The sequence below is a fragment of the Rhinolophus hipposideros genome, assembly GCF_964194185.1.
Source record: "Rhinolophus hipposideros genome assembly, chromosome: 19".
NCBI classification, from domain to species: domain Eukaryota; kingdom Metazoa; phylum Chordata; class Mammalia; order Chiroptera; family Rhinolophidae; genus Rhinolophus; species Rhinolophus hipposideros.
Window position 1 is genome coordinate 50,295,180 of NC_138065.1, and position 26,679 is coordinate 50,321,858.

General features: G+C 38.8%; 2 protein-coding genes across 5 annotated transcripts in view; one reads left to right on the forward strand and one right to left on the reverse strand.

Moving 5' to 3' along the window:
- FIRRM (FIGNL1 interacting regulator of recombination and mitosis) overlaps positions 1–23,629 on the reverse strand; it is a 36,547-nt gene extending 12,918 nt beyond the window's left edge. For 2 of the 3 annotated variants that reach the window (XM_081025639.1, XM_081025638.1), the window contains exons 1-16: positions 23,454–23,629; positions 20,114–20,153; positions 18,916–19,004; positions 17,347–17,451; positions 16,717–16,857; positions 15,676–15,841; positions 13,506–13,590; positions 11,795–11,933; positions 7,991–8,071; positions 5,741–5,805; positions 4,516–4,664; positions 4,110–4,239; positions 2,916–3,102; positions 1,989–2,071; positions 1,606–1,657; positions 205–294 (exon numbers count right to left, since the gene is read on the reverse strand). In XM_081025639.1, the coding sequence (XP_080881765.1) occupies positions 205–294; positions 1,606–1,657; positions 1,989–2,071; positions 2,916–3,102; positions 4,110–4,239; positions 4,516–4,664; positions 5,741–5,805; positions 7,991–8,071; positions 11,795–11,933; positions 13,506–13,590; positions 15,676–15,841; positions 16,717–16,857; positions 17,347–17,451; positions 18,916–19,004; positions 20,114–20,153; positions 23,454–23,564 (1,713 nt within the window). In that variant the 5' untranslated portion in view covers positions 23,565–23,629. The remainder of the gene's footprint in view (positions 1–204; positions 295–1,605; positions 1,658–1,988; positions 2,072–2,915; positions 3,103–4,109; positions 4,240–4,515; positions 4,665–5,740; positions 5,806–7,990; positions 8,072–11,794; positions 11,934–13,505; positions 13,591–15,675; positions 15,842–16,716; positions 16,858–17,346; positions 17,452–18,915; positions 19,005–20,113; positions 20,154–23,453) is intronic. The other variant, XM_081025640.1, reaches the window with a different exon arrangement.
- A 68-nt stretch (positions 23,630–23,697) lies between these two features.
- METTL18 (methyltransferase 18, RPL3 N3(tau)-histidine) lies at positions 23,698–26,402 on the forward strand. Of its 2 annotated transcripts, none has more exons than XM_081025650.1 (2): positions 23,698–23,843; positions 24,662–26,402. In XM_081025650.1, exon 2 carries the CDS (start codon positions 24,869–24,871, stop codon positions 25,985–25,987), a length of 1,119 nt encoding a protein of 372 aa, XP_080881776.1. In that variant the 5' UTR covers positions 23,698–23,843; positions 24,662–24,868; the 3' UTR covers positions 25,988–26,402. The 2 variants fall into 2 exon arrangements, with proteins under 2 accessions (XP_080881776.1, XP_080881777.1); XM_081025651.1 differs by having other exon boundaries at positions 23,781–23,885.
- Positions 26,403–26,679: the final 277 nt, after the last annotated feature.

The window sequence follows — 26,679 nt, forward strand, 5'->3', positions numbered from 1 at the left end:
ACCACTTTAACTAGTGTGTAGCTCTGGTCTTTAACATCAAAATCTAAACCCATCAAAATGCAATAAGCTAAGCAATCAACACATGAAAAATGTCAGCTCAGACCATGTCAACATTTAAATGTAGGATCAATGGGATGGGGGCCTTCAAGAGTCTGAACCCAACTCCCCGCAGGCTCTCCAAGACAGTGACAAGGGCACTCTTACCTGTTGGGGTGGAGCCATAAAGAAGAAGAGACGCCTCAACAGCACGGACAGGTTGGTGAGCTGGTAACATTCTCCAGGACAAGACTTTATCTGGGAAATGACAGGAGAGAAAGCAGAGATTGACTGACTTAAAACCATAGCTTCTACAAGCTTTTGGATGCCAAAATATAATAGTAACCGTAGCCCTTTCTGGGAGATAAGATTATAAGTAATTTTAATTTTTAATTCAGAGCTATTCTTTAAAAGTTTTTCTTCCATGAACCTAGATTACTTTTATAATGAGAAAATAATGTTGCCAATACTTTGGACTCTATCTCTAATTACCATTTTGATACCTTGATATGTTAATCCTTTTACTCAAAGACAATTCATGGAATTTAAGATCTAAGTGTAATGGTGCAGAGGTGGATAGAACTCTATTAGATGGAAGCGTCATTAGAAGATTTTACAGACTCAGTTTTCTGGAAATCAATTCCTATCATAATGTACTAGGACATTTAAAGGAGACATAATACACATAACATAAAAAATCACTCTTTATCTGTTTTGTGCAAGATGTTAAGGATTTAGTCAGTGCATAAGCACTCGAGACCATCAGCCATGGAGATACAGATGTCAGACCAGATTTAGCCTACAGCATGCTTAAAAGATAATCCAAGAAATACATGACACAGTAACTACTAAGAAACAAAAGAACATGGACTCACATAAGATCTTTATCAAAGGCCAAGGACAAAAAAACAAAACAACAGATAAGTCATGAAGATCTTAAATGGAACATCTCAGAATTTAAAAGTAAAAAAAGGTCAACATTGAAAAGATTAAAATCATTATTAAATAATTTTCTCTTTGTACCCAATCCAAAGCATTATTTCTTTTCCCAAAAGGCATCTATCACTATCACATTTATTAGTCCTTCTCAAATCATCCTGACTGAAGGAGATACAACAAAGTCAAGAGTCAGCTTGTCTAAATCATATTAAGGGGGCGGGGGAAAAAGGGGAAGGGAAGGGAGAGAGAGAGAGAGAGAGAGAGAGAGAGAGAGAGAGAGAGAGAAGGGGTGAGAGGGCGAGGCAGAGAGGGAAAAGAGAGAATGAGAACTGGTCATCAACATTACAACTAACTTTTTTCTTATTTTCTACTTTGCATTCAATTTTAAATTTATCGTCAATTAGGCTTCTTTTCCCAGATTAATGGAACTCTATAAAATTTTGAAAATCTGAGGCAATTTCTCCAGGTTTACACTGTTTCTAGTACATCGTTCTCAATAGCATCAGCATTAATGCAAAGCAAAGAAACAACGTAGTTATTATGTACATTTGACATTCACTTTCTTTAAAATCATCATATCTCCAAAGGAAGTGCATGGAAAGTGGTTGTCTCAGGCCTGTGGCTACTCACTAGATGAGCAACTACGGTGACGTGGTGTGCACAGAGCTCGGCGGTCCCATATCTGTGGGAGAGAGAAGGCAATATTTAGACGAGTCTTTACACACTCAGAAAAGCAAGGAGAGGAACTTCCATAAAGCACTAAATATTCTAAACTGCAGTTATTACCATGGACAGAGAATATCACAATATACAAAACTACCCGGGCAACGTAATCTACTGACTTAAATCAAAGAAAGAAGGAACCCCATTCCTAATTTAGTGCTGTGAACGAAATCAGTCCATTTTAGGGAGCTATGAAAAAATTATTGAGACAGCATTTTCCTCTAAACTTACAACTATAAAATCATTTATTCCTATAAATCAATCCCCCAAAACAAAAAAGGACGTAGTACCGAGCAAGGAAGCACCACGCGTCCATAGCTAACAAGGAGGTGATCATGTTAGCTCTCAGCACAGCAGCCAACAGAGCAGCGTCCTAAGGAAAACAAGTTCATGAGCAATGATCATTAATACTGCATTTCCCAAAATAGAACAGAAGACCATCACGATCCAAACAACAAGCGATCTTCAATGGGAAGGCGCAACTTCCTAGTATCTGAAAGACCCCATGGTGCCATTCCCTCGACGCTCACCCAGCCCCACCACACCGAGCTCTGAGCTGGCCCATGGGGATTCGAGTGCTTTTAAACGTGGAAACTAGATCATTAGAATGCACAAAAATTCTCTAAGTATGGAAACATTTAAACCAATGTACATAACATATAAGCCTAAACTTCTGTTTCTGCCTTTAACTATTCAAATACAATACTTAATATGGCTGGATATTACCCATTGTACAATAGCTTAAATGATACTGATCCTTACGTAAATTCTAAGAATTTCTTTCCATAGAATTTCCTCAATATCTTTTCTAATCCAATTCAATTAAAGAACAAAACCTACATCATGCCAAAGATTTACAGGAGACTTCATACTACAGACTATTTGCTTCTTTTCTTTATGAAACTGAATTAGGTAAAGGCCACACATTTTTCCTCTCTTCACACTGTCTTTCCACACTTTTCCATCCAAAACGTTTTCTCAAAGGTTTTAGCTAGATACTGCACCTGAATCCGATAAGACTTGGATTACCATTTCCTAGGACACAACTGAGTTGGAGGGTAAAATGTGAAAGCTGAGAGAATGACATTCAAAAATACATTAACTATACATACATTAACTATTCCCACACTTTTCTTCTGTATGTAAATCACAATTTCCATGGGGGGAAAAAAAGTGAAAGCATAACCTCAGCTTAGCCCAGCAAGTAACAAACGTACCAGTTCAGGAAAGAGTGAGGGATGAAAGGAAGCAATAAAGGTACACAGGTGAACACAGACGTGCTGATACAAGGTGACTGCAACCCGGGCCTGCCCCTCACTCTTCACTGACTGTAAATGAACAGGCAGAGAAAGTTCACCGGAACACTGCTCAAAGCTATCGAAAATGGCTTTGAGAAGAGACACCCTGCAGGGAAATTGAGAACATTGAACCCAACATTATTAACGTTTAATAATTAGCAGGTAGAATAATAAAACATATTAAGGGTTATTTTAGCAAAGCAAAATGTCTCAAGAGGTATATATTTTCAATATGTGAATATGTAAACATAAAAATAAAATACAGTCACTGTTAGAGAAATTCCTTAAAGGACAAGAATTTTCCTGTACATTTTTTATCATTTAACAAGTATTTATCGAAGTACTAATCTATACAAAGAAACAAACTTCATCAAGGAACTTGATATTTAAGTGGCTTACACAGCAACTATAAAATACAAAATATTATAGTTGTGACAGGGAGAGGTCATTTTATGATTGAAATGGTTTAAGAAATCTTCATAGAGGATTTAAATAAAAAATTAAAAACAGACAAGATATAAATAGGTAAAGATGACAAAATCATGAGGAAAAGACAAGCCGAATAACCGGTCTGACAAAAGCCAGGTATCTGTGTAGAAAAGGAGCGAAAGGATAAGGAGAATAGGAGTCCTGACATGATGCTTTAGTTTCTGAGCAGAAGACCAGGAAGCTGTGAGCAGGCTTTAGGGAGACTAATCTGGCAGTGCTACAAAGAGTGGGCTAAAGGAAAGGGTGGAAAATTAGAGAACAGCAGTAATCCAGGGAGTAAGAAACTGGAGCTTTGTGGCGGGAAGGAGGGTGAGTACAAGTGAAATCCCCAAGAGCTAGCATTTTATTTGTCAGAGCTCATTTTCAAAAGTAACTAATTACACCCACTCAATCACACTCAATGTTCATTCACCATTAGGCAATACCTTCTAAACACTGAACATAATTAAAATACTTTTACCATCTATAAATTTATATTTATCTCTTTTTAATTTATATATACGAGGTCTACACAGTAAACTAGAATATCTGACACAACAAAAAAACTTCATTTCAAGACCTTCCCAACAATAGGCAATTCTAAACCACCCAGATGTGGTTGGATAGAAACTACACATTTGTCACCTGGCTGGAGCTCCTGAGCCCTGGCTTTCTGTGCACCATAGGGTCTGCACGTCCTGGGGCTGAGAGGGCAGTTTATCCATGATGACAACCAGCAGCAGACATTGTGGAAACTGGAGTTCACATGGCAGCTCTTACCAACAAAAAAAGCACATTAATTATGATACAACAAACTGGTAAAAACATACTCTACATATTTTCAGCAGAAATCTGATTGTGATATATAAAGAAATTAGAAACATAATTTTTTAAAATGAGAAATGTGTTCCAAAAAGAAGTAGAAAACATTTTAAATAAAATTTTTAAAACTTAAAAAAAAAAAAAAAACTACCTAAGGGAAGACACCCCTGCCTCTAACATGTCATATTGATAAGAGACGTTCTAACATTAACTCTGCTCTGAAGCTTACCTAATTTACTGTCCAAAACCACGTGCACAAAAGGTTGGAAGGAGAGAAGCTGACTGACAAGTGGATCCAGTGTAACCAGGAAAGTACCCGCTATTTCCTCCTGCTGGGCTTTAGGAATCTCAGCAGCATACAGGCTTGGAGGAAACTTGCTGAAAAAGCAGAAGGGAAATTCATTAATAGCTATCTTCTAACTGATGTTCTTCTAGCAGTAAAAATATGTAAAGAACAAGCATCTGTTTTATAAAACAAAACTCAAAGTGCTTAACTGATACCATAATTATATAAAGAAGCTCAGAACTCAATAATATGCTGTTATTTTTCCTGTCTTCAGAACAAAACAGTACAAACAAAACCTCTCAACTCTGCATCCTCCTCCAAATACCTCCCCAATAGAGGAGGAAGACTAACGAAGGAACAATTGCTCGAGAAAGGGCCCTGAGCATGTGAGAGAGGATGAAATTCAATGCACAAATGGAGAGGCTGGCCTTACATACTTCATTCATGGGAACGGGGTCGGGGGGGGCGATTTGGGCCTAAATACAGGTAGAATAGTTGATGTGTTGGAGGGAGTACATGGAAGCTCTCTTCCAGTTGCTTCCATTTTTCTCAGTGACATACAAAGTGAGGACACTGACATGAAGAATCTGTTAAAGTTGTTAGAAATACAGGAAGTTTGAAGAGGAGCGGTATGAAAAAGTTGTCTAGGAGACTTAATGGATTAGGGAGACATAAAAGATGGCTAGATAAATGAATTGACAGATTATTTTAGTGTCAAATTGAGTATTCTTCTGAGGTAACTGTCAATTTCCAATGTGACTTAGCCCCTATCTAAATTATGATACTTCTCTAAGATGGAGTTAACTACTACTTGCCTTAAATCTCATAGAAGTAAAATAAAACTTAAAGATAAAAAAACAATATGCCAATAGAAAATATATACGTGTATATATGACCTTTTTTTTTGCCTTTTGTATTTATCACCATACTAACCATTCATCACTCAGGATAAGGTCCTAGTGAAGAATACAAAGGTCAGTAAAACTCACATGGAAGCTATATTTTAAAAGCTATCATCTCCAATTATTTTAAGCAAGCAAATAAAAATGTACTAAAAAATTAAGAAAAATGACTCTAATGTTTTATATTAAAGTGATATATATACTTAATGGATGCCTGGTTCAAATGGCACTGTGGTATTTTAATAATCACATGCTATTCTTCTTACCTGTGTATCTGAAGATAAAGCTGGTGCAATGTACAGCAAGAATCAGAGAGGAAAGGAAGAAATTCCTAAAATAAAACAATTCTATTCATTCTTTGTATACAATGTGCATTTCTAATAGACATCCCCTCACAAAGGCATGCAAAAAATTAAAATAAAATCCTGGATATGCCACATTACAACAAAAAGTTCTTGCATGAAAAGGGCTAAGCATCGAAAATTTTGTTAAAACGATCACCAACACGACAGTTAGCAGCCACTATTGTGTACTGAGCACCTGCGAAGTGCTCAGCAGACGTGTAGCAAATGGCTTTCCGTACTTTCCGTCCTCTCAGACACCCTATGATGTATTATCATCCCCATTTCACAGAATAGAAAGCTGAAGCTAACGTATCAAGTGACTTGATCAAGTAACAGCTGAAAACCAGCAAGCCTGGGCCTCAAGTACAGCTGCCACTGCTCCACCCATTATGGGTAAGCTAGCTCTTAGAAAGGAAAATAAATAATTTTTATGGTCTTACAGGATATAGAAAAACTGATGCTTACCCTTTAAAAATTAAAAATTTCACTGATAGAAAAGAACTGATTTAAAAAGCCGGAACTAGAACTTCCACTCAAGATGGAGGAGCAGGCAAGTGCTGTGTCCATTTCCTCCCACATCAAAACTACAACTAAATTACAGAACAACCACCATCAAGAACCACCTGAAGACCATCTGAACAGAAGTCCTATAACTAAGAAAATAAAGAAGCTGCATGGAGACTAGTAGGAGGGGCGGAGACGCAGAACTACGTCCCACACCCACGTGTGGCAGTTAAGAATCGGAAGGGACATCTCAGCTGCAGAGGTTCCCCCCGAGGTAGGTAAAGACATGATATATATAAACAATGGAACGTTACTCAGCCATAAAAAAGAGTGAACTCTGACCATTTACAATAATATGGATGGACCTAGAAGGTATTATGCTGAGTGAAATAAGTCTGACACAGAAACACAAATACCATATAATTTCACTTATATGTAGAATCTGAGAAACAAAATGAACAATCCAAACAGAAACAAACTCAGAGACAGAGAACATTTGATGATTACCAAATGGAAGGGGGTGGTTGAGCTGGGTGAAAGAGGTGAAGGGATTAAGAAGGACAAATCGGCGGTTATAAAAATCGTCAAGGGGATAAAGTATAGCATAGGGAATAGTCAATAATACTGTAATAACTATTTATAGTGTCAGGTGAGTACTAGACTTATTGGGGTGATCACTTCATAAGTTATAAAGGTGTCTCATCACTATGTTGTACACTGAAACTATTATTATATTGTATATCAAATGTAATTTTAAAAAATTAAAACAAAATTTTTTTAATAACATAATTAGGGACAATTTTGCCTCCTACATACCCAAGCAAATGTCAGATGGGTAAATATGCATCAGTGTCATTGGTGCAGGGACCTTCCCACCATGTACCCATGCCACTGAAATATACACCTTGCAACCTGCAGGGAACCCACCGTTGGGAGCCACCAAGCACAGTGAGTGGCAGTTGCCCAAAGGACAAAGTCAGGCAACCACCAAATCAGGTGGCAATGAGTGAGCAGTCAGGAGGTTCTGACTGTAGTAAACAGTTATTGGAGATCCTTTTCTTCAAAAAGGAGGACAAGGTCAAAAGCTAATTAAAGTGGGCAACAGTTTGGGTAGTTTTTTTTTTTGTATCTATTACTAACGATGTTTCTTTCACTGGCTGCTAGAAGCATTTTCTGCTCATCTCAACAAATAATCTGTCTTGACAACTTATCCATTCTATCCATATGTCTTCAACTATCACTGCTTTCCTGATGACTCCTAACTATGTAGGTTTTCTTAAAATTATTCTACAGTTTTAAAGGTTTGGATATTTCAACTTTAAAAACCTAATTTAGAAAAATGGTAGAAATAACTTATAAACAGTAGAAGGAGGCAAGCGAATTATCTTCTGAAAACTGACTTGTGCTTACAGAAATTTTATTTACATTGATATTACGTAATTTTTTCCAGATAATTGAATAAATAATGATGATGGCAGTAACTTAAATAATACAACAGATGCTCAAATTTAACAATTAACAATACTAAACCAAAAAAAAACAAAAAACGCTACAAATATACTCAACAAAATAACACCAAAAATTGTTTTTGACAAGAATGATAAAACAAGATAATTTATAATTTTTCTATAGATTTCACATTTATGCATTATAAAAAATAAGCCTTACCTTAGTATAGTGCAAAAGAGAGTTGGCAAAGAAACGACACAATTTGAGTGTTTTCTGAAATAATCTGTAGTCAGCATTATCCTGTTTCAAAAAAGTAAATAAGCATTACAAAATATGAAATAAGCTGAACTTGTAAATTAGACAATATTGTCTAAAAAGATCTTTTTTTTAAAGAAAAAGGAGGGTGCAGCTCACAGGGGCCCATATGGGGATCGAACCAGCAACCTTGGTGTTATTAGCAACCACGCTCTAACCAACTGAGCTAACTGGCCACCCTAAAAAGGTCTCTTAATAAACAGAGTGTAAACATTTTCCAAGAAAATATAATTCTACTTTGAATTGTTAGGAGCAATACCAACAAACACCAAAAGACGATATTTAAAAAAGTAAACTCCATATTACTGAAAATAAATCTTAGTATATATAACAGTAAAAGAGGGGATCATTCTCGGTTGATCTGAAAGAAATTTAAAAACCATACTGTTCTTTGCTTATGTGCAGATCAACAGATGAGCAAAAGAAAAATGCCTTACTAACCAATAAAAGAATGATATATAAAACAGGCAAAACACTTGAGAGGGAGTTCACAGAAAATACAAATTACGAGAAAACTATTATTGAAAAAAATCCTAGTTCTGTGTTTTGAGGGGGAAGAGAGGGCTACTTGATTAGCAAAGATTTAAAAGACTATTAAGAACCCAGAGTTGATGAGGAAGGAGGTAAGGTGACAAGCACCTTCCTTCACCATTCGTGGCAGCATAAAATATTACACTCTTTCATTATCAAAATATAAAGTGTTAAAATTCCTTCACCCAGAAGCAGTTCCACTTCTGGAAATATATCCCATAGAAATTTTAGCATAGGTAGGCAATGCAACATTTTTTACATAGTGAAAAGAGATGAATCAAGTATCCATCCACTGGAGAATGGTTAAATATATTCAAGGTATATGAATAAACTGCAATAGCATAGAGCTCTTAAAAAGAATCAGGTAGAGAATGTCTTCATGACATAGTAAGCATGGAGATAAAGTGAAAAATCAACTTGCAAAACAATATGTATAATATAACCCTACTATTTTAAAATGTGTTGTGTGCTAACATTTGCTCCTTAATCTCTCAAGAATAAATCAAAACCTAGGGATATGGCTATCAGAGGACCATAGGATTTCACTTTCCATGTCGGACATCACATGTGTAAACGGATGGAACAGTGGGTAATGCCAAGAGAGCTACGTGCACCCAGGGAGGCAGAGACTATGGAGTTGCCCTCCTGGACTGAATTCCTGGCCCCAGCACAACCAGTAGGTGACCCTGGGAAAGTTACTTAACGTCTCTAGGGAGCTGCAATGTGGCTTAGGAGTATAACTAAGGAGACTCTGAAGTTTAAACTGTGTCTAACACTTAGGCAACTTAGCTCAGTAAACATTGGTTATGTCACCCAAATGTGTAATACACATAATCCAGAGAGCTTTAAATTTAGTACCATAAAATTATGTCAAATAGACACATTATGGTCTTTAATTTTGAGGATAATTTCATATGAAATAAACAGCTTAACTTTAATGTTAGTTGACTGCTGGATTTCTTCCCAACGTATGTTTATTTTCATAATACAAACTTCTATAAGCAACATATAAACAAAAGTAGGAATTACAGTGGAAATTAAATTTATATCAAAGAGCCTTACAAATGAATTTCCCTATTTTTTATACAAAAACTAAATCATTGATAGGTGAAAAACTGTATGGTCAACTCTAATATAGTATTCTCATTTTGAAAGCATGTTTAAGACTTAACAGAGATAACAAATATCTTGTCAATTTAGCGGCTGTTATGACTATGATTGAACATGTCCCCCCAGAAAGACATGTAAAGTCTTAACCCCTACTACCTCAGCATGTGACTTTATTTGGAAATATGGTCATCGCAGATATAGTTAGTTAACATGAGGTCATACTGGAGTGGGATGTGCCTTAATCCAATCGGCTGGTGTCTTATAAGGTGATGTGAAGACACAGAGAGAGGACCCCAAGTGATGACAGAGGCAGACAGTGTCATCACACAGCTGCCAGCCAATGCCAGTGACACCAGAGCTGAGCAAAAGGCACAAAGCAGACTCTCCCCAGAGCCTTCAAGAGAACAAGGTCCTGCTGACACATTTCACACTTCTAGCCTCCAGCACTGTGGGCGAATCAATTTCTGTGGTTTTAAGCCACCTAGTTTGTGGTAATTTGCTATGGCAGCCCAGGAAATGAATACAGGAACTGATACATCCATAGGCCTTCCATTAATAGCACACAACTAATTAAATCTTGTGGTTTTATTTAGACATTTTTGAAAAGGCTACTTGGAAAACGTTGACTCCACAATAACTATCAATAGTGAACAACAGAGGGCGATGCTGATCAGAATTGAGAGAAAAGGATGGAGAAACTACACAGACCACCTCGAAGCTCCCCTGCAGGCAACGGACAGTGAGTAGTGCCGCTCACATGTATCCTCCCCAATTTTCACAAAGAAAGAAAAACATGACAATTTGCTTGGCACTGAGGGCTTGCCACGTCTCAGTCCTGCGCAGGAATTCGCCAGGTACCAGCTGGGGAGTCTGTGGTGTCAGGACAAGCGAAAAGGAACCTGGGGGCAGAGGCTGGGGCCCAGAAGACAGACATGTGGGATAAAGGTGGGAAAGCGAACAGCCTTCCCGTCACTGCCACGGAGTAGCCAACCAAATGCCCGTCCTTTCAGCAAGGCCAGGGGAAATCAGGGTACCTGAAGGAAGAGGCACAGAAAACAACGGGAAGAGAAGGAAAGGATGTAAGGGGAGGACAGGTAAGAGGAAAAGAAGAGAAGCGAGAAGAAAAAGGTAAGTGCCTTCCAAAAGCTACTGCTCACAGCCTTAGCGACGTCACAACTCCTTCTCAGACTTCCACCCTCCGCTAGCCTCTGTCTTTCCAGATCACCCCTGCCCAGGAGTTGCCACCAGGATTTTGGAACTGGTGAGTCCTTACCCTCCCTCCTTCCGCACAGAAGCCTGGCGGGGAGAACACTGGTGCAGAGGGATTCGTGTCAGCCTGCAGCTCTACAGCAGGACAAGCTGTGTTACTGCTATTCAGAAGAAATCGTTCATTCATTTTCCTGCTGCAATGGTTATATATAACTGTTAGGTCCCAGGTATTAGTAATCCTATAATTTACGGCTTTATAAGTAAACTGTAAACGGCTAGTCTGAGAACAAAAAGCACTCATGTATAACACTGTCATAGGAAAAGGGACTACAGTTCCCAATAAGCATATTACAAACAAATACAATGTTTCATAAGTGGGATGCCAATTCAACACCATAACTTTTTAAAATCAAAATAAATGTAAATATATATCAATTTTAAAGACTGATATACAGAGTTTGTATATTGCCATTTCTGCAGATTGTACTGGTGAAGAAAGGTTGCTTGTGGCTACATCAAGACAATCTTAAGTATAGGACAAAATAATTTGATTTGTATTTTAGAGTAGGAAAGAATGAGAAAGGATTCTGAGAAGAATGCCTTGGTCAACCAGTTAGTATGTAAAGAGGAGGGGCAAGAAGACTCTAGAGAGAATGAGAGCAGATAGGAGTCTACTACAATGTTCTAGGTGAAGTGAGTAGGGGTGTAAATCATCTCACGGATTGAAAAACAAAAGAAAACAAATGAAACCAATTAAAACCCTTCTAGGTAAACTGATCCATAGAGTCAAATGGGATTCAGTAGGAATCTCAAAGGAAACAAGAGCCATTGTTCAAAGTACTGTTAGACCATATTTACCTGTGCGTCTGACTGGGTCATCTGCTCAGCGAACTGTAAACAAGATTGGAAGGAGACAAGAATGTTTTCACACAAGTTAGTGATTATATCTTTGTGTTTCAGCTGACTCTTTATAACTGATTGGTGCTTCAGACTCTGCCTACAAGAATAAAAAGAAAAGGATACAATCACCACGAGTAACACATCAAGTAACTTAGGACAATAAAAATATGACTGGAAGCAACATGTAAAAAAATCACAATGCATACATACTAGACATGACATAATTAAGACGTACCAACTTTACTAATTTTTTATTCCTCCGTATAAAGTATTAATTGAACTCTTACTATGGGCCAGTCACTCTGCTAGGCTCTGGGGATAGAGAGGGGAATAAAAAGACACTCTCTGTGCTGTCTGCATGGGAACTGTGGTCCAGCAAGAGAGAGAATATTAATTAAGGATTAATATTGGCTGTGATAAATGCTACGAGAGAAGAGTACAGGGTGTTGCCACAGAAAGATCTAATCTAACTTATAGGGAAAGGATGTCAAAGAATGCTAGCAGGAAGATGTGGCACTTCATCTGCGAACGAGGTGCAGAGGACTGACGGGAGGTGCGTCCCAGCAGAGGGAGCAGCCATGGAAAGGGGCGGGGACAGCAGAGTTGGGTATGTTTGAGGAACTAAGCAGGGAGAGGGCAGCGGAGACGGGCTGGTGAAGAGGGCACAGCCCGGAGACTGGGCTGCTACTCTTAGTAAAATGGGATGGATTTTAAGCTGTCAGGGGACGTGATCTGATTTGCATTTTTAAGGTACCAGTCTGAGTGCTGGGTAGAACATGGCCGGGGAGGGGTAAGAGTGGAGGGGGTTTGCTGACAATGGTGACAGGCTAAGTGGCTGGGAGCCCACTCAGTGCCACACAGTTCTAAGCACGTCCCATGGATAAACCCCACCAAAAGGTGCCACTGGAACTCCCCACTCCTGTTTTCAGATGAGAAACTAAGGTTCACAGAAGTTCACCAAATTACCCACGGAGTAAGTTGTTTCAGAACGGACGCGAGCATGTGCAGCACGGCTCTGAGATGACACTTGTAACCACTGCTCTTTCGCTACTGGGCAACCTAGTGACCTGGGGGTGCGAGAAAGGCAGCGAAGACCTGGCAGCATCGCAGTGACCTTTCATGCGTTATGCGTGTGTGTAAGGCCTCGGAGGTCTTACCACGTCGACTCCTCACCTGTCGGCCTCCTGCACCTAAGGAGGTGATGGCACTATGGGCACTCTCCCGAGGGACCCCTCAGAATGCTCCAGGTAAAGGTACTTTACAAATGGAATGAACTTGAACAACTCAAAGCATATATGAAGGGATTATATTCAGCTGTAACTGTAATTACTAATTTATCTAAGCCTGGAAATAGGATACTTGATAGTCGGTTAAACAAACAATAGCAGCAGGCAAGTGGTTGAGGTTTCGTCTGGCCACAGTCCATTATTTCAGAAGCAATAAGTATTTGGAACTTTATTATTATTATTTTAATTCTGGAGGCAGAGGTCCAATCTGGTTTGGGAGCTACACGTGTGCTCTCTGGACTATCAGACAGCGGGGCCAGTGAACACCATATACACCTACACAAAACGTTTTCAATGCAGTCTAAGAAAACTTAGGACTAATTAAGATTTTGGATATGGAAAATATATCACAAAAAGAAAAAACAAAAACAAAAGAAACTTACTTAATTATAAATTTCCAAGTATTGGCATGAAATGCATGGTCCATACTGGAAATAACAGAGCAGATATCCAACAATGAATGAATAACTACAAAGAAAGATAACAGAACTCTTAAAACATTCAAATGTCACAAATTTCTCCTGTATTTAAAAGTATCTACTGAACAATTTGACATTTGTTAAAACAGGTAATGCAATTTGAAAAAAATGTGTCAAAATAATTAATAAATAAAGTGTCATACTTTTAAGGTTTTTATAAATTATGGAAATCAACTTCTGGAGTTTACACCTACCCTATGACCTGAATAAAACTAAAATGTTTAGTGGAATAAAGCTGTGCCCTAGTAAACTGAAATATTCTATAGATATAATTCTAACCTAAAATGACAAAACGAACCTAGGGAAAGAAAACCCAACAAGGAAGAATTAAGACTAATTTGCACAGTCCTCACGTAAGGCTTCTACTCTGTCTGTGGTAGATTACTTGTAAAAATGGCCACAACTCTCCTTTCTGTGTCACACTCTTGGGCAGCCCCTTCCACACGCACCCTGGCCTTGGCCATATGACTTGCTTTGACCAACAGGACAATAATAAACGTCAGGCAAGCGCAGACTTGAAATGTGCTTGTGTTTAGGGGCTTGTCCTCTCCTGCTGCTTAGAAACTCTGCAGCCACCATCAGCTGACTGAACCCAGGCCAGCCTGCTGGGTGACACACTCCATATGGCTGGCTCCGTGCTTCCGCTGCTTCCAAAACAGAGGGGAGTGTGGTCAGTGACCACATACCCATGAGTGAGCCACCTGCGCCACGTGGCCCAGAGAAAGCTGTCCCAGGGGGGCCCAGCCTAAACTGCTGACTCACAGAATCATAAAGAAAGAAGACAGTGGTTGCTTTAATCGCATGTATTTGGGGGTGGTTACAGAGCAAAGGGTACCAGAAAGCAGTTTCCAGGCTCTCGGCCTCACATAGAAAGGTGCTGGCTCGGGTAGTAAATGGCCATCAACTGTGATCAGATGGCCGTCAGCTGTAACCCGTAAGCCATTGGCCACTAATATAACTGCTGTGGCTACACTAGCAGAAAGAATGGGGGCTAGCAAGAAGATGGTGGCTGGCAAGCGCGGACTGCTGTTAGGACGGCGGGTTGCAGATAATGTAGATCCTGCTTCCTGTGTCTCCAGCCCAGCCGCCAGCGAGAATATATTGGTTTGACTCCCCTGTCTGTGGCTCTGTGGGTGTTCCTTTTTGGCCTTACCGTGTCCTGCGTTCTTATGTGGGGAGCGGGACCAGAGACCCCGCCTGACACCCTGCGCACAGTACCTCATACACTGCACAAAATCAACTTGCTCGCTTTGTACTGAAGTTATAAATGCAATCTTTGCCCTCATACATTAGAGTACTGTTTTTCAAATTGTGAGTTATAACCTTTAGCTAGTGATGTCAATTCTTCAAGAATTACATAGAATATAATAGTTTATCACACGTAAAACGGATATTATTTCACATATACTAAATAGACGTGTGTGTATACAGAGGATGCCAAAAAAAGTGTACATATTTTAAGAAAGGAAAAAACTGTATAAAAACTATAATACTCAATATATACCGTAACGAAAGATGAACACAAGTCACATTTGACTCCTGCAATTACAAGAGGTGCTCAAAGTAGTTATCCATTAGCATCCAGACACTTCTGATGATGGTGAATTACTGCTTGAGCATAGATAACATCTCTTAAAATGTGTGTACATTTTTTTGGCACCCCTGGAATATACACACACATTCACAATCATACACGTGCATATGTAATTATATGTGTTATGAGAAGGAATGAAAACTGGATTTCTTACTATGAATTATAGTTTAAAAACTCTTAAAGCTACTGCCTCTGAATCTGACCTACTTTAGAGGGTGTAAAAGCATATCTTTCCTTGTTAATCATTGTAGGTAAATTACCTACTATGAACATTAACTGAATATACAGATCTAAAGGTAAGACATCAAATTTTATATTCTAAAATTTGAAAGATTAAAAATTTATCTGGTAGGATTTACTTTTTATGCATAATGAGTATATCATGAATCATTAGAAACAATGTTGAGTTCAATACTTTTAACTGATATACAATATAGTCAACACGTATCATAAACTAAGTAGCAAGTTTTCTTCACTCACCCATTACCATATTCAAAATGTCATCATTCTCATCTACTAAAGGGTCCATGCAGACCATACCCAGCAGTTCCATTAGCTGTTTTTGAAGAGAATAGGCCTCCTTGAAAAGAGCCTGGAGAAGGTCTGAAACGATGTGTAAGCACCCAGAATAGACAGATTCACTATTCTGCTCACAAATAAATAAAAATGAGAGAAAAAGCAAATCATAAAAAGCTCAAAAGCCAAGTTTACTTTAATTCATACTATTAGAGATTATATATTTAATGTATTACACTAAATCACATATTCATTCATTAAACAAATGTTTAGTGAACATCTATTATATATAATGTACTTCAAGAAATGCAAGCATGCAAATGATTTCTGACTCCCAAGACCTTGCAAATATGGAACTAAGAGGGCGATACATAACATCAAGTCAGGTGAATGACATTTTAGCGCCCTTTCACCAAGAGAAGCAATTTTCATTCACCCAATTAATAGCAGGATCAAAGCTGTCTGTTACCCGCAAATCCTAGGCCAGCTTTTGGGCCTTAAGCTGCCTCAGGAATGAACAGATGAACTAAATAAGGGTTCAAGTCCCTTTATAGGCACCTAATTATTAAGGAATTCATCTGATTCACCAATGCCATGACAGAACTATTTCGGGATCCCTGTGACTCGACACAACTCCATATCACTTCTTTCTTTATAGTCAGGAGACAGGATCAAACAAACAAAAGGCAAAAGCCCAATGTTTACCACTTCCTTATAACCACTTATTTAAAAATATTTACATACATGCTCTTAGTTCTATGGCAAAGTCTATTCCAGTAACACCGGCTAAATGTACAATCTTTTGATTTTGTTTTTTAAGGAGGGCGCAGCTCACAGTAGCCCATGTGGGGATCGAACCATAAACCCTGGTGTTATCAGCACCGCAGTCTAACCAGCTGAGCTACCCGGCCGCCCCTAAAATGTAAAATCTTAGGTACAGTTTTACTCAGCAACTTTGCCCACGGATTCCAGGCCATTTAAAGGGTGCTTAGACCCACTACTCACCTTACAGTGTTCAAAGGTACTTTTGATGACATGCAGGACTGAGGAGGGGAGACTATGAATGTTTTCTAGAATGATGGATTCCTGTGTGGCACAGACATGCTGAACACATCCTGTGAGAGCTCCTACCACCTGCACTATTGTCTGTGAAAAAGGAAAGAAGTTCCATTCAGAATACACGTTTGGTGCACCTGAAAAGTAACAGATAGTATTTGGGTGCTAGGGATACAGCAGTGGATGAAATGGACGCTCTGTTCCTACTTTCATAGAACTTCAGTCTATCAGGAGTACGAATATTGGAACAACTGGTTAGCCACTGGTTAAAAAAAAAGTTGGAATCCTAACACATATCAAGGAATATATATGGAAGGCATTGACATATGCTGTGAAGTTACAGGTAAGGCATGCTATCTCAATTACTTGTCTTCCTTTAAGAGTTTACGTGTTTATTCCACATGAAATGGTATAACAAATCCAGAATTTATGTTTCTGTATTTTTATCTGTAATTCTATAAACTTAATTCTAGCTTTGGGCCATTACATAAAGAACATAAGGCTAATTAATATCAGTACTAAAATTCTTACACTCTTTAAGCTCCCTCTCTCTCTCCTCTACTAATACATTCGACTTACTTGTAAAATATTCCTTAGAGTGGTCTGGATTTCTAAGTTTTGGCTTGATAGTTCTCTGGCTTGACTGGTTAACTCATACATCATGTCATCAAATAATTTCACAGTCTAAAAACAAAGCAGCTTATAAATAGGAATAATATAAACAGAAATCACCAGAATAAAAATATAATAGAAATAGAAATCACTAGAAAAGGAAAGATATCTTCTAAAAAAATCAGATGATTTTTACTTTGCATAGTGACACCCTTGGGATATCATTGTCTAGCTTAACAATTTCACCTACAAAGTTTTAAATGTATATATATATATATATATATATATATATATATATATATATAGTAATTCTACAATACAATCTCTTAAAAAAATAAGGCCTAACACAGAAATGGACTTATTTTCCATTTTGTGGTTGAAATCTATTTAATACCATCAATCAAAAAATCATTCAAAGTTCATTTTTTGGTGATGTAACAAACCTAAGTGCTTAATAAAAGATGACCGTCATAATAAAAAATGACGGTCTTCACCAATCAACATCCAGATGGGCAATTACAAGGATAATTTCTGGTAGTGGAAATGAATTTGTGCTGAATCGCCTATTCATTTCTATCCTAACCAGTTCCCCTTTTCAACCAACTCAAAATACAGTTTCTGGGTTAGGGGCCTAGTATGTGACCTCAGAACTAAGCTTCTTTTGTGAAAAGTTAGCCACTTTAAGATCTTAATACCAGGATCTTTCTAAACAATTGAAATATTGGTAGAATAAGCAGAGTCAACAACACAAGGTAATTATGGAGGATATTGTTTCCCACAGGCCTGCTGTTTTCATCTATGCAGCACCTGAACCTTTTTCTGGGGTCAAGAACAAATTCTAAGAAACTTTTCAGATAGAGCATAATCAAGTAAATATAAAATGAATTCTGATGATTATCTGCTCCAAAACTAAATTTAGAAGAAATCCATGCCAATAAGAGAATAAGTTATCATAATTTGTTTCATTTTTGCACCAAAGTACCATTACTTCTCTCAATTGAAAAAAAAAAAAAGACTGCTTTTCAGAGAAAAAGTATACCATATATCTAAAAAGTAATAATGTAGTCTGTAAATGTAATGTTTTGCATTATTACTTGATTTTTATCAATGTTCCAGCCTCTTTATTCTAAGACTTCTTTAATACATCTTGGGTTCATAGTTCCAGACAATGTAATTTAACAATTATTAATAAACTATATAGAGAAGGCACAACAAAGGGACTTGCTAACTTTATCACCCATCCCAAATTTTCATTTAATATCTTTAAAATACAAGAGTACTTAAAATTAACTACAAATAATTTAAATTCAATTAGTAAAGGATGCATATACTATCTGAAAATATAAGTTTTTAATCACCTAATGATTAACACCACCATATTCTTAGCATGAGATCTATTTTTCACTACTTTATTTGTATTTCAAATATGTTTGACACATTGAAAAAAACAACACCATAATTAAGAATGATCTAAAAATAAAGTTAGATTTTAACAGCCTTTAGAACCTGTACATTAAGATAATAATAGCACTATACCTTTGGCAGCACTTGGGAAAAGAAAGTCTCTTCCAATGTCAGGTGATTCATATGAGGTAAAAACATTTCTACAATAATTTTCAGAATTTCTGTAAAGGAAAATGGTAACACGTTTTGTAGGAATATTAAGTCATGTCAGCCAACAAGGTCACCACTCTTTCTAAATGTGAGAATGTGTAAGCACCACCAACACAAAGCATTGCACAATGTCAAACGCTATATTCTCTGTAGGAAACTACTAAGTAACTGAAATAACAGCAGCAAAATGGGAAATATGTCCAGCAATTGAGGACCCGTTAATGGGTGTAGATAAATTTACTGAATAGAATCTGTGCTCATTGAAATGATTACTAAAGATTATTTAAAACCATGAAAAAGGGTTTACAGAACTTTAAGGTTAAACAAAAAAGGTCCCCAAATAGTATCCCAATTTTAATAAATATAAACATGAACATACAAAAAATAACAGTCTGGCAGGAATACAGAGAAATGAGGTGAGAATGTTCATTATCAAAACCTTAACCATTTCAGATCAATGGATGTTTTGTTTTTTCTGCATATTTTAAATTTTCTATAATGAATATGTGTAATTCATATTCAGGATAAAAAAATTCTATTACTTAAAAAAATTAGACCCCCAACAGGCAAAACAGATTCAAAATTATAAACAAACATTCCACAACCAAGTGAAATGTAAATAGAATGAGCTAACTCAAACGGTACATGAACTCTACAGTCTAAACTCTATCTCTTCTCCTAAGTAATTCACATCAAGAGCAAAAAAGACAAAGATCAGAAAGTCAGCTTTTTCCAAATGACAAACTTGTCACCACCTAAACAATCAGCTTTTTGCAACCTAGGAAGTATTTTCTAAATGATACTAAATATGTTAGAGGCTGAAGCTTAAGTAGCTACAAATGACATCTTATACAGGTCCAACCACCGTTTAACAACTAGTATTGTGCTCACACATACGTTATTAAACAGAACACATTTGTTATCTATCGAAAATGGAATTTAAAACTTCAAGTAATTAGAAGGAACTAGGGCATTTTAAGTAACTGAAGTTTGCAGAGGCTGTAACACTATGATTGGAAAAGATTCAATTTGAAGTGACCAGGAAACTGTATTGAAAGAAGCATGGCTGAGGCCTTAATGGCAGCAAAGTAAATCATACAATTAACACATTTTCACTTACGGATATGCTCGATCCAATTGTCGGAATGTTGATACATGGAGTAAAACGATTAAGGAAGACACTGGTATCCCAGGAATAGGATATTCACTGGTGAGAATAAATTTAAAAAAGGATTCTTCTTGAAGTTTAAACAATGATCCACAAGAGATTGTAATTAGACTCAAATTACTGGCTTTATTTTGCTTTTAAAAAGTTAATGTTTATTAGGTAAACAAACATTATGAAAAGACTTTAAGGAAATATTTTCAAAATTGCTCAGGGACAAACATGCCTTTTGAAGCTAATGTATAATCATGAAACATTGTAAACGGATGAGAAATCTGCTATAATCAGCCTTGGATTTCTGGGCTGTAATACAGGAAAGCAATGTCTCCCTCCTCCACATTTCTATAGTACTTTTATCTGTACCCCTCCTAAGCCACTCACCACTTACTATCTTTTCACATTACCTGCATACCTTTCTTACCAACCCTATCAGACTAAAACTCTTCTGCACATAGCAGGAGCTTACAAAATATGTTGACAATAAATTTCCTAACCGTTATCACATTATAAACTACCGTATTCCCCCGAAAATAAAACCGGGTCTTATATTAATTTTTGCTCCAAGACGCATTAGGGCGTATTTTCAGGGGATGTCTTATTTTTTCATGTACAACAATCTACATTTATTCAAATAGTCATATCATCTTCTTCTGGAACATTGTCATAACGTATTAAATGTGTCTATCTGGCTGACAATCTTAACTGGGGCTTATTTTCGGGGTAGGTCTTATTTTCAGGGAAACACGGTATATGCTTGTATGCCATCAGGAATTGTTAAATGGCATACTGTGAAAACAATGTAAGAATCATTAAAGAATGTGTCAACAAGAAAAACGAATAACCCATAACCCCATTCACACTAATAAGAACTGATTTTTCTTCTGAAATCTTAATGTTGCATTTATACTTTTTGCAGCAGCATTCAAAATGCGACATAGTCATTAACTTATTTGAGTCTGGCAGAATTTGCCTTATGGAAAAATTTCAGCAAAGGCCAAAAAATTCTAGCCTCTTCCAAAATTATAACATGATTATGAAGACATGTAAGGACTGGAAAATAGGTAAAATGCAACACGTGAAAAGAATTACATTTCAGTGAAGGGACTGTGGGTTTATTGCAAACTTTAATTTGTTGAAAAGTGTTGAAGATAAAATACTACTAAAAGCTAAAAAGAAAAATCGCTTGATGAGACTTCCAGGCATTTTAAAAACACACTTTTCTCAGCCCTGTATTCAATGCTTAGTACGTGCCAGGCACTGTTCTAGGTGCTGGGGTAACTAAACTGAACTTTACAGTGTTGTGAGGCAGTGAAAAACGACCAAAGCAAACAAGGTAAGTTCTGTTAATGATAAAGTACTCTTTAGGAACATGAGCAGGGCAACGTGACAGAAGTGTTACAGACTGGGTTTGGGGGGAACTACCTAAAACGGAGGGCTCTGAAAAGGGCCAGCTGCGGTGACATGTGAGCCAAGACCTGCATAATGAGCTGTACAAAAGGCTGGGAGGAGAACAAAGTAGGCTGAGGGATCAGCAAGCATGAAGACGTGGAGGCAGGTGAGCTTGTTGTTGTGGATGGAGTGTAGTGAGCTGGGTGGGAGAAGAGACCAAGGCTTAGACCATAGGAAGCTTGACGGTAAGTTTAAATTTTACTCGTCGTTTGACAAGGAGTCACTGGGGGTGGTTCAAAAAGGAAGCGACACGGTCTGTTTTTCACTCTGACCTTTATTTGGAGAATGGATTTTAAGAGAACACGAGTAGAAGCAAGGAAACTTCAGAGACCAGGTGAGAGGTGACAGGGGTTTGGAATAGAGTAGTAACAAGTGGGGATGAAGGTAAGTGGATGGATTCAAGATACAGTTTGAAGTCATATACAACAGATTTGGCTGATTGTATGAGAGGGAGAGGATTCTATCAAGCGTGGCTTGTGAAACCATTTATTTAGATGAAGAAATTGGGGCAATAGGTTTGGGTTCTTTTGAAAGTTAACGTGAGATGCACAACTAGATGGGAAAGTTGACTTCCAATCACTGAGGTCCCCCTGTAAGTCTGAGGGGAAGAAGAGGAACCACGTTCTTTACCTTTGTTCCCCCCCAAAACCTACCACCCTGCCTGATCCATCACAGGGACCCAGTAAATGTTTTTGAGGGTCGCTATTTTGTGTCCCGAGTCAACACCTTTGAGGACGGCCATTCCATCTCTGCACCAGGACCGAACCACAGCCTGGGTACCTACCTAGTGGCTTTTTGCTAACGCCTACGGAAATGATTCCTAGGTGCTGACAATATTTGTTTTCGGCTTTAACTGTAAAAATTATGTGTGCCGTGTTGAGACTTTCTCAAGGGAAGGTCATTTTTTTTTTCCCTTTGAAGTGTAGTTTTATGTCGATGGTGAGCTCAAAGACGTAAAAAAAAATAAAATAAAATAAAATAAAATAAATAAATAAAGTTTTATGTAGAAGGTGAGCTCAAAGACGTAAAAAAAATAAAATAAAATAAATAAATAAATAAATAAAGTTTTATGTAGAAGGTGAGCTCAAAGACGTAAGAAAAAAATAAAAATAAAATAAATAAATAAATAAATAAATAAATAAATAAATAAATAAATAAACTTTTAACGTTTCAGGCTGGGGCTCCAGGCACACGTGCCGCCCCAAGGGCACCAGACCAGTGACGACTGAAGAAAGGTCTGCAGCGGGACGACAGGCATGGACTCAAGCCCAGCGATGGGACCCGCAGCAGAAGTTAGTGACTCCTAAGCAGCGATAAAGGGAAAGGAGGGGGTGGGAGCACATTTGTAACATCCTCTTAGACTTGGCACGCGGTGCAAACGCGTCCTGGAATGTCCCTGCCCAGCACTGGGGAAGGTATCACACCCGCCCCCCCATCAGAGATGGGGCCAGCTCAGCGCTTCTCCCTCTCGCCTCCCCCAGCTCTCGCCCTCCCCCGCTTTGCCCGTGCACAAGCATTGACACTTAGTTGCAGGTAACGAGTAGGGGGACACTGCAAGGCGCGGGGGAACGGAAGGCAACGCCACACCCAGCGCCAACCCCGGGGCCGAACAGCGCGGGGACTCGCGCCGCCCGAGCCACGCAGGCCTGGGACCGCGGCCCCCGCGGCGCCCGCTCGCCCTCCATCCCCTGGCTCGTCTGCCGGGCTCACCAATCAAGAAAGGCGAGGGTTCGGGCCGCGGGACCACGACACGGCCGTGGGGGTGGCGAGGCCGAGGAAGACACGTGCGACACCCGCCACACACGCCCCCGCCAGAAGCAAGTGACGGCCAGTCCGTGAAGGATATGAGGAGCCGCGGCAGGACGGACGGCAGCTCCCGGCGGCACAGCTCCTCCGGCCAGCTACTTAACTCCTCCAGGGGAACCGCGCTCGCCGGCACGGCGCGCTCCTGGGACATGCTTTCTTCGCCCAGGAAGTCAGCTTCAAAACGCTCCCGCCACCGCCGCCACCGGAAACGCCGCTGTCCCGGCAGGCTTTGCGAGCTCTCCGCCGGCGTCCAAACCATAGAGAGCGCGCGGGCTGCGTTCCTCGGTGACGTGCCTGGGAAAAGCCAGGCATGTCTGGCCCGTGGAGGACTCGACTCACTGGTGCGCGCGCTCTGTCCCGAGGATCGGGCGTGACCTCGGGTTTCTCAGCGCGGTGAGCTCGGACCTCGCAGGGCTGCGAGCATCCCCAGGTTTGGACCGCTGTCAACGTCACAGGGAGGCGCTTTGGGGAGGTGAGGGCCGGAAGTCCCCCGATTTGCTGTCCTCCGTCCCGGGGGGCTTTGAGTTTGCACATCTCGGGTCGGGTTTGACCTGCAGCGGGGAATGCCTCCAGGCCCCGCATCGCGGTGGGACAGGTTCCTATCCACTTAACTGTGTGACCTTACTTTGCACATCTGTGTAATGGGAATAAAGACCCCACCGGCCAGATTTGCCTAGCACGTTAGATTAAGAGTCTCAAAAAAAAGTTGCTTCCGCTTTCTACGGGCCTCTCCCATCGGTTCCGTGCCCTTATTTTGTGTTTGCTCTGCCGCCAAACTAAACTTCACTAATTACTCCAAAATTTACCCCACGCCCCGACGCTTAGGGCTGCTGGTCTCCACGAAGTGTAGTGAGGTCATTTGCATGAGCTTACACCAAAGCTTATCCGTGCACATTTTTCTAGGGCTCTTCATGTACCAAAATAAAATCTTGAATTCCTGTTACTTGAAGTGACAGGTGACAGACACACACTAGCTAGGCTTGTCATTTCCTGCCCGAAAATTTTGGACGGTTTTTTTTTTTTTCTAGTTGTTGCTGCTGCTGTGCTTTTATTTGGTTTTAAAGCTTATTCACTTCTCCAACTTTTGAACCCTGAAGGGTGTGTGTTTTTCCAAAACTCTTTTATCGCCCTAACAGCTTTTATAGAAAAAGCAGCTGTAAGGGGGGGAGGGATTGTACTGTTTAATACTACATTTTAAGGAAATGTGTCATTTTGCATTTTAATAACAATTTTCTTTTTTTTCTCCAGAACTAAATTGAAGGAAAAGCAAAGGCCTCTAAAAAGTCATTTGAAAACATCTGTAAATATTTGTAACTGTGTATAAAAACCTAAAGAAAAATCAACCAGAACGAAACTACTCAAATAATTGAGACAGGTGTATGCATGTCATCAATTCTATCTAGAAGTTGAGGAATCTTCCTTTGAATTTAAGGATTGTATACATTTAATGAGAGGATGACCTTTCAATTTAATTTTACTATAGAAGACGGTCTGGAAAATGAATTAACACCCCTTGGAGGTGGAGCTTTGACCCTGAGTTCCTCAAAAGAGTCTTCAGTCTCAGAACGTCAAAAAGGTAAATACGGGGACAAAAAATGTTCTCCAGAACAGTCTGACTTGCCTCAGGATCACTTGTGGGAACACAAGTCAGCGGGAAATGCAGCTCCCTCTCAAGACACAGATAACTCACTCGATACAGCAAACAGTTCGAGTAATTCGGAGCCTCACGGAAAACAGCCTTGCCTGAGAGTTGCCAAAGAGCATGCTGTGCCTAAAGATTTAAAGAAAGTGTTAGAAAATAAAGTCATAGAAACGTTACCAGGTCTCCAGCATAACATATCAGTAGTGAAAACCATATTGTTGAAAGAGAACTTCCCTGGAGAAAACATAGTTTCAAGAAGCTTTTCTTCTCACTCTGATCTGATTCCCGGTGTTTATGAAGGAGGCTTAAAAATCTGGGAATGCACCTTTGACCTCCTGGCTTATTTCACAAAGGCCAAACTGAAATTTGCTGGGAAAAAAGTTTTGGATCTTGGCTGTGGATCAGGGTTGCTCGGTATACTTGCACTCAAGGGAGGGGCCAAAGAAATTCATTTTCAAGATTATAACAGTATGGTGATTGATGAAGTAACCTTACCTAATGTAGTAGCCAACTCCACGTTGGAAGATGAAGAAGATGATGGAAGCGAACCAGATGTGAAAAGATACAGGAGATCAAAAGTAGCACAAGAAATCTATAAATGCCGCTTCTTTTCTGGAGAGTGGTCTGAATTTTGTAAGCTTATACTAAGCAATGGAAAACTGTTCGAAAAATATGATCTCATTCTTAGCTCAGAAACCATTTACAACACAGATTATTACGGTACTTTGCACCAAACATTCCTTAGATTGTTAGATAAAAATGGGCGGGTGCTTTTGGCCAGCAAAGCACATTATTTTGGTGTAGGTGGAGGTATTCATCTCTTTCAGAAGTTTATAGAAGAGAAGAATGTATTTGAGACTAGAACAGTTGAAATAATTGATGAAGGACTAAAACGATTCCTAATTGAATTGACTTTTAAGTGCCCTAGTTGATGTCTACTGAGTGTCCTACGTGAAATAAACAGAATAACTAAAGACTTATTTTGAATGTTTAATTTCTGCCTTGCTATTTTGTTCTGAATTTAGTATTCAATGAAATGTGATATTTTCTGGGCATCTGTTAACTAGGCACTTTGTATAGTATCTTGCATAATATTTATAACTTTATGAGGTATATATCATCCCTATTTTAATAATGATCATAATAGCTAACTGTTTTCAGCATTTATTGTGTGTAGGGCCAAGAGCTTTACCTATACTAACATTTAATATTCATAATAGCCCAGAATTAGGTTATAGTTACTATCTCCATTTTATAAAGAAATTGAGACTCAAGTAACTTGATCCCAATCATTTCTCACCTTGAACCAGAATCTGAACTGAAGTCTAATTAAAAGCTTTATTTACTCTTCTCACCATCTCGCTGGTCTTAACCTTACCAATGCCTGTTTTTCATTGCAAATATTTCTTAGCACCCTTTTATTATTCTGAAATGAAAGTCATAGTTAAACTTAATTTACACACATCATTAAAAATTACATAAATCCCTAATGTATATTTAATCCTATATATCATATAGGATTTCAACATGAAGAAAGTCATTTATAATCAAATGATTTTTATCTCATCAGATTAACGCACAAGTTTAGCTACAGAGAAGGCGTGTAGTGGTCATTTGCTTATAC